The 7500-nt window shown below is 49.0% G+C and overlaps 1 protein-coding gene across 5 annotated transcripts in view; it reads left to right on the forward strand.

Annotated features, from left to right (window-relative positions):
- Positions 1-6956, forward strand: part of LOC123508872 (E3 ubiquitin-protein ligase RNF19A-like) — a 62481-nt gene extending 55525 nt beyond the window's left edge. For 3 of the 5 annotated variants that reach the window (XM_045262856.1, XM_045262859.1, XM_045262858.1), the window contains exons 2-6: positions 1657-2708; positions 2908-3070; positions 3206-3405; positions 3775-3909; positions 4853-6956. In XM_045262856.1, coding sequence (XP_045118791.1) covers positions 1689-2708; positions 2908-3070; positions 3206-3405; positions 3775-3909; positions 4853-5086 — 1752 coding nt within the window. In that variant the 5' untranslated portion in view covers positions 1657-1688 and the 3' untranslated portion in view covers positions 5087-6956. Of the gene's footprint in view, positions 1-1215; positions 1353-1656; positions 2709-2907; positions 3071-3205; positions 3406-3774; positions 3910-4852 lie in introns of those variants that run through there. The other 2 variants (XM_045262857.1, XM_045262860.1) reach the window with 2 other exon arrangements.
- The last annotated feature ends 544 nt before the right edge of the window (positions 6957-7500 follow it).

Consider the following 7500-nt stretch of genomic DNA (forward strand, 5'->3'; position numbering starts at 1 on the left):
TTAAAACAAAGACAGCAACTGACGAACATTTTTTAAACGTATCGAGGCAACACAGAAGACAGCATTCTTAGTTTGATGTCCTCAGTCGTGACCTAGAAGCCGTCAGCCCTGCGGCACGTGGCTGCTGCTGCGAGAGAGAGAGAGAGAGAGAGAGAGAGAGAGAGAGAGAGAGAGAGAGAGAGAGAGAGAGAGAGAGAGAGAGAGAGAGAGAGAGAGAGCAGGAAACTAAACAAAAACCACATGAAATCTCGAACACCACGCTTAAAACTCAATCCTATAAAAAAATCCAAAGAAATCCAGCAAAGAGAATCTAATGAGGGATTCAGGACTGGCTTGACTGGACCACCGGACACCAACACCCTTCCACCACAGAACCAGATCCTCCACCAGCCACTCCGGAACCCACAGGAGTCTATAAGAGGTCACTCAACTCAACCTCAGAAAAATAAAAATTGATATTAAAAAATGTGGCAGTTTCTTCTTCACGATTTCTGGTCAAACTGGCTTTTTTTTTCTCTCTTTTTTGTCATAGAGGAGGAGGAAGAGGAGGAAGAGGACAGTGTTAACTTCTGCAAACTACCTCCAAAGTTACTTCTAGATTGCTGTCACCTCCTCCTGATTATAGTCTTCTTGGGACCTCCTCCTCCTCCTCCTCTTCCCCCAGCAACATATGACCCCGTTGTTATAGCATCCCTGTATCTAGCAACATATTCCTCCTTCCCCTGCTCCTCCTGCTCCTCCTTCAAGGCGTCTTCTCACGACCTTGTTTGGCCTACGCTTTGACCTTTCACCTCTCCTATGTCAGCATCTCCCTCATAGTAGTAGTAGTAGTAGCAGCAGCAGCAGCAGTAGCAGTAGCAGTAGCAGTAGCAGTAGAAGAAGTAGCAGTAGCAGTAATTGCAACAACAACAACAACAACAACAACAACAACAACAATAATAATAATAATGCTAACAATAACAAACAAGCGAGCCACGAGGACACTGAGGGTTGCTGGGAAGAGCAAGTAACACGTGAATGGTCCGGTCAGGCAAGGCGAGGCACAGGTTGCGAAGAGGAACAAGGTAGCGGGTTTGGGGAAGTGGGGCGTTTGTCGAGAAGGGGGCAGCTCTCAGGCCCTCTCCACAATGCTGTCTAGGCGTGTGGCGGGTAGTGGTGTGGAGGAAGGGAGAGGTGGGAGGGGAGTGACGGGGGCTGGCTACCACGTCACCACCTCAGTCATTAAAATCCTCACGCGCTCACAGTTGTGCTTAGTGATTCTGTGATCTGCTTCCCGCAAACACCAAGGAGCGTCGTGTCCCGCCTCTTGTTCGCTGTTGTTGGTGCTGCGCGTGTGTGAAGCATCCGCGATGGTAGGCTTGCTGTGTTGTTATGCTGTGATGTGCTGTGTTATGCTGTGATGTGTTACGATGTGCTGTGTTGCGTTGGAAGGTGTGGGATTGTGTAGGAGTATGCGCAAAGGTTCAGTATAACAGTAAAGCGTTTAGTTAAATGTAATAGTTTGTTGTTCTTGATGCGTTGTGCAACCAGTGAACTCTCGGGGCTCAAGGGAAACAAACAGGATCCAACTTGCCGCCACCAGCTGTGTTTTGTTTACATCCGTGTGTGTGTGTGTGTGTGTAATGGTGCTGATGTGTGTCCTTGTGTGTTTTTCAGGGGCCCGTGAGGACCACCGTGTGCCAGGCATCATGAGTGCCATCCCACTGCTGCTACAGTGTCCTCAGACCCCCACGTCACAGTCGCCCATCCACCCACCCTTGCCGCGCCGCTCCTCACACCCTTCCAAACTCAACAACCGCAACTCCTTCCCACCGGACCAGAGTCAAGAGTCCCGCTGGGCCACCCTCCTCACCAGGGCCACCCCGGCTCGCCCGTACGGCGCCTGTAACCCGGCACCCGCGCCTGACGCCGCTCCTGCCGCTGCCCCCGCCCCCGCCCCCGCCAAGTCCCAGTCTCTCTTTGGCCAGCAGGTGGCGCCCGCCCCCACCCACCAAGCTACCACAGCCCTGAGGCCCTCCCCCACCGGCACCCAGCCCCCTTCCACCACTCACCAGTCCCGCCCCTTCCCTTCCCGCCCCCTGGTGCCCACTGTGTCCTTCAACAGGGCGCTCACTTCCCCCACAGCCATCAAACTCTTCAATCCGTCTCGCCGCCTCAACAAGACCCAGTCACAACTCATCATGCCGCGCATGAAGTCACTCTTCAGGACGGGCCAAGGCTCCCGCAAGGAGAAGAAAGCCTCCCGCCAAGGGTCGCTGAGGAGCCTTGCCAACTATGACGAGGCCACCTCCCCTGAGCCTCTCATCCGGAAGTCCCACACGGTGTTGGCACTGTCCTCCACCACGGGCACCGCGCCTCAAACCAAGCTGGTCAAGGAGCCCAAGACCAGCAAATTCAACATCCTGAGACGCATGACGTCCTCCAAGTCTGCGGTGTTCAATACCACCAAGCTAACCATCCCCAAGTCGCCCTCCGCCATGTCTGACCTGCGGCGGATTCGGAAGGATCCCAGTATGCAGTTCACGCAGCCGGAGCACGACGGTGAGGGCGGCGTGTGTTCCCGCTGCACCTCCACGGCTTCCTTCACCTCTAGGAGCTACGCGGCGGGCATGGCGCAGGACACGGTGTTCTGCAAGCTGTGCCTGTCTGACGTGCCCATCGGGGAAATGTATCAGCTGCAGCAATGCATGTGCCGATTCTGCAAATATGTAAGTACTGCCTTGCCTTCCTTCCTCAGCCCCAGCACTCTGCCTTGATTACACCTTCTGCTAACATTCACCAAGCAATCATGTCACTATATGCATCCACATACGTATATATGTCATGACACATAGCCTCAGTAAGAACTATTAAGCATGTGTTATGTGGCGGCGGTGAGTTGCAGTACACATGTGTTTGTCCCCGCAGTGCATGGCCGTGTACGCTACGCTCAAGATCCGTGAGGGAGACTACACGATCAAGTGCCCGGACGCCAACTGTGACTGCAGCGGCGAACTGACCCTGGAGGAGATGGAGACCCTGGTGGCCAGCAAACTGTATCAGCTACACCTCAAGTTCCGCAAAAACACAGGTGGGTGTCCTTGATGGCAGTGCATGTGTGTGTCATGATCTGGAGAGGTAGTGCCTGTTGAGTGAGTGCGTGGCCCACACTGCCTGGTGACCCGTGGCGAGGACAGCAACCACTGACTGTGTCTCGTTCCCTCAGAGGTGGTTCTGGACCCCGTGAGGGTATGGTGCCCCACGGCTGGCTGCGAGACTGTGGTCAACCTACCCATGTCCAAGTTGGAGGGTCCCCAGTGCACCACCTGCCCCACCTGCACCACAGTGTTCTGCGCCGCCTGCTGCGAGCCATGGCACCCCAGCCAGGCCTGCCACGCGGACACTGCAGAAGCTCTGGTGAGTGGGGTGAGTGACGGCTGCTGATGGGGGTTTTCAGGCATGAAAGGTCTACTCCACTGTGACCGTGATCAATTTTATCTCTTGACATGAGTCTGAGTGAGCTTGTTACTGGAGTCAAGTGGCTTTGAGTGGCCCTCTTAGTGCGGGGTTGCAAGTGGGTCACGGGGACGCCGCCATGCCGGAAAACTCAACCACACATTATATCAACACTCAGGCAAAAATAAAAAATAATTAAATACTTCACAGCAGTCACACGTGCGAAGAATTGATCACTGGTGAGCCAGTCGAATTCACAGCAGCAAAACACCTTGGTCTCAATTATGAAGAACACACCTCAATACAAATACTAAAGACTTTTCTCCCTCTGTGTTGCAGGCAGTGCCCATTGACGACACCATAAAGCGGTGCCCGTCGTGTAAGGTCCTCATTGAGCGCGACGCAGGCTGTGCCCAGATGTTGTGCAAGCGGTGCAAGCACGTGTTCTGCTGGTACTGCTTAACCTCCCTCGATGTGAGTACTGACACACCTATACGGTCGCCTTCACCCTTGTTGCTCCTGGCAGTACTTATGACATTTGGTACTCATGTCACTCACGTCTCCATAAGCTAGACACTGGCAGGCTTCCACCACTCAGTCACTTATGCTATCAGTGAATTTCGGAATCTAACTCTCTCATCCTGTCCCAGTCCTTTTATCAAACTTGAGAAGCGGCCACAGCAGTTAAAAGGTACTCAAGATAACTAACTGTCTCCTCTACTTCCTTAACCTTCATCCTGCCCTCAATCCACGAGCAGTCTACATGTTATCCTTGAGTGAAGCTTAATGTTTACTTGTAACTAAATCGTCTTCACAATGTCTCGCCTCTGTGTCGCTTCACTCCACACTCCTGACCATGTGATCGTTGCCTCTCGTGACACGTGACTACCGTGTTTGCTCGCGTCATTATTTACACTCAGTCACCATCAACAAGCTTCTGCTCGTCATGTGACAGAACTGTTTGCTCCAGGCTTTGTTCACACTGTCACCATCAATAATCTGCTCTACTTTAAAAAACTAGTACGAATTTATTTGTTATTATTTCCTAGTTATTTTTCATTTAATTCCACTCAACTTCATTCCTCCTCAGTAATCTTTACTAAGCAATACAAACAAATGAATCTTCTGATCTTCTCATCATCAAGTCAAGCCAGGCTCTCATATTCTTGCAATTCTACATTCATGCACCATTCTACTGAGTCACGAACGAAAACAAATGCGTACCTCATTTCACTAATGGGAATTCAGGAACACATTATCCCTTTGCTTCTTTATTCCTATGCACTCACTACACGATCTTTTACCATTCCAAATTACCTGAGAGGAACTTGTGGGTTTCAGGGAACGTGATGAGCTTTAAACCTGGTCCTTATTCACCCAATCCACGACTACATGTTCTCTTTCTTCTCCCCACCAGGACGACTTTCTGTTGCGCCACTACGACAAGGGGCCATGCAAGAACAAGCTGGGCCACAGCCGAGCGTCCGTCTTGTGGCACCGCGCCCAGGTCATCGGCATCTTCGCAGGGTTCGGTCTGTTGCTGGTGGTGGCCTCCCCTCTCCTTTTGTTCGTGGGGCCCTGCTTACTGTGCTGCAAGTGTAAGCCATGCTCCAGGCACAAGATTGAGGAGGACAGTTTATACGGCATCTGAGAGGAGGCCGAAAGTAGCAGCAGCAGCAGCAGCAGCAGCAGTGGTAGCAGTGTATGAAACCAAAGATGAAGGCTAGGAGGAGGCCAGTGAGCGGCGAGGTGTGGGTGATGACACGCCTCCCCTGAGGAACGCCGGTGCGGAACATTGCTTGAAGGGGAAGTGTTTGCCGTCTTTCAGTGTCTCAAGAATAATCAAATGCATGGAAGTTACTCGTATACACGCCATTTATTGTACAGCGCCGGTCATAAGTGAGTTCACGGATTTCTTCAAGGTACATAAAAGAAAACAAATGAAGAATGAGCAGCAAACCAGCTAGTCTTCATGACACTATCTGATATCAAACAAGAGATGTAGGATTGAAAAATATGTTCGAAACAGAATTAAAGTGAATCAAATAAAAAAGAAACATTGAAAGTTTTTTGAGATCCATGACTTAACTTTTGGCGGGAATTGTACACAAGAGCATCTATATACAGAAAAAAAGAGCCAAAAATATCACACCACGGCTCTGCTTCTCTTAGCTTGTACTCTTATGATGATGCTCACTTGTCTCCATGTGCCATGTGATGCCCTTGGACGGTGCAAGGGTCACGCTGGTCACGCTGCAAGAAGGCGTGATCCGTGCCCTTGGTGACTCACGGAGCACCACCACCAGTAACCTCACCAGTATAGAGAACCTGAAGTCATTTTGTTACTAGTGTTCACCTCACCGACATGAAACAAACACGTCATGACCGCTGTGCAAGTGTCGTGCGAGTGAGAGCGGTGAGTAAAGCAGTGAAGCCTCGAAGCTGCGACTGTGAAGCTTCGAGCAGCGTTCAGACGGGTTACTCACTACTACACGAGATGCTTCAGTGAGGAGGGAATGTGGGATCTTTCTGTGATCCTGCCAGGGATATCTGCCTCACATCCTTCACTATAATGGGTAGAAGGGGCAGACAGTCACCCCGACCCCCCCATCACCTCCCATCACCCCATCACCCCACCGCAGCCTCCCGGAGAGCCGAACCAAGCAAGAAATCTCGCGCAAACTTTTTCATTTCTCGGCATGTCAGCTTCTGTACATGGGCTTCTGTGTATGTATGATATGGTATACATACACATGCACCTGTTTTCTTTTTTTGTTGTTGTTTTTGTTCTAGGCATATTTCGCTCTTATTCCAAACATACTCATGTATTGTATGATTTCGTCCCGTTTCATGTTCATTTCATGTGAGGAATGATAGATAAAGATGTTCACAATGACTGATGATGTTGATGATTTAAAACAAAAATGGTGGCAGCGATAGGACAGAAATAAAAATGGAAAGGATCGAAGAAAAAAGCTGTAAAAAAAATATGATTCCCCCCACCATTACTACCACACCTATCACTGCTGCAAACACTTTATCTCCCCTTTTTATCATTTCCCTTGTAAGTATTCTTTAACGATACGTATATTATGATGCACAATATAGTGAAAAGTAACTGTGATGCTTTGTAGCCTAAAAAATAACGCCACTTTCTGGGTATTCACACACAGACTGTACGTAAGTGTAGACCATGTATTTAGTGTGCACTTCGCTGCCTTGTGTGTGTGTGTGTGTGTGTGTGTGTGTGTGTGTGTGTGTGTGTGTGTGTGTGTTTGTGTGGCAAGGGAGTGTTAGTGATAAAAGGGAGGTTCAAAGAGAAAGAGAAAATATCAGTCTGTATAGACAAGAAAAAACGTGAATATTAGAAAGGAAAAAATGTGTAAGAAAGAAAGATTTGAGTGAAATGAAGAAGGAAGAGAGAAAGACCTGGCGTGTATGAACCAAAGACCCGTGTGTGTGTGTGTGTGTGTGTGTGTGTGTGTGTGTGTGTGTGTGTGACTATAAACTCTGTAGATATGAACTAATAGGTTAACTGGGAAGGAGGGCGATAAAGGGACTGAATGAAGCGACTGGCTCAATCAGGAATATACACTTCTATTTTTTATTACCAAATCCCACTGATAAGGTTAAGCTCCCGCGGGGGTTTAGAAATCACAAAAGATATACTACTACTACTACTACTACTACTACTACTACTACTACTACTACTACTACTACTACTACTACTACTACTACTACATCTACTACAACTACTACTGTTACTACTACTACACCTTTTTGGATATGTTGATGAGAAATACATAAAGAAAACACTAAAAAATTATTACTTGTATTTTTTTCCTCGCCTTATGATGAATTGGATTGACTGACTGACTGAACCGTATTCTAAAACACTTCTCAAAAGGCTCTAGTTGAAGCTACATTGCTTTTTACACGTGTTCCTGTGATTCTAGAGCCAGATAAACAAGATTTCTATACTCTTAACTGGCGAAAAGCTCTTGAGAACCCGGCTGTCGCTCTCTGTGGCCTTTCATAGACAGTACTGGTGAGAGAGCGAAGTGT

Source organism: Portunus trituberculatus, chromosome 25 (assembly GCF_017591435.1).
Source record: "Portunus trituberculatus isolate SZX2019 chromosome 25, ASM1759143v1, whole genome shotgun sequence".
NCBI lineage: Eukaryota > Metazoa > Arthropoda > Malacostraca > Decapoda > Portunidae > Portunus > Portunus trituberculatus.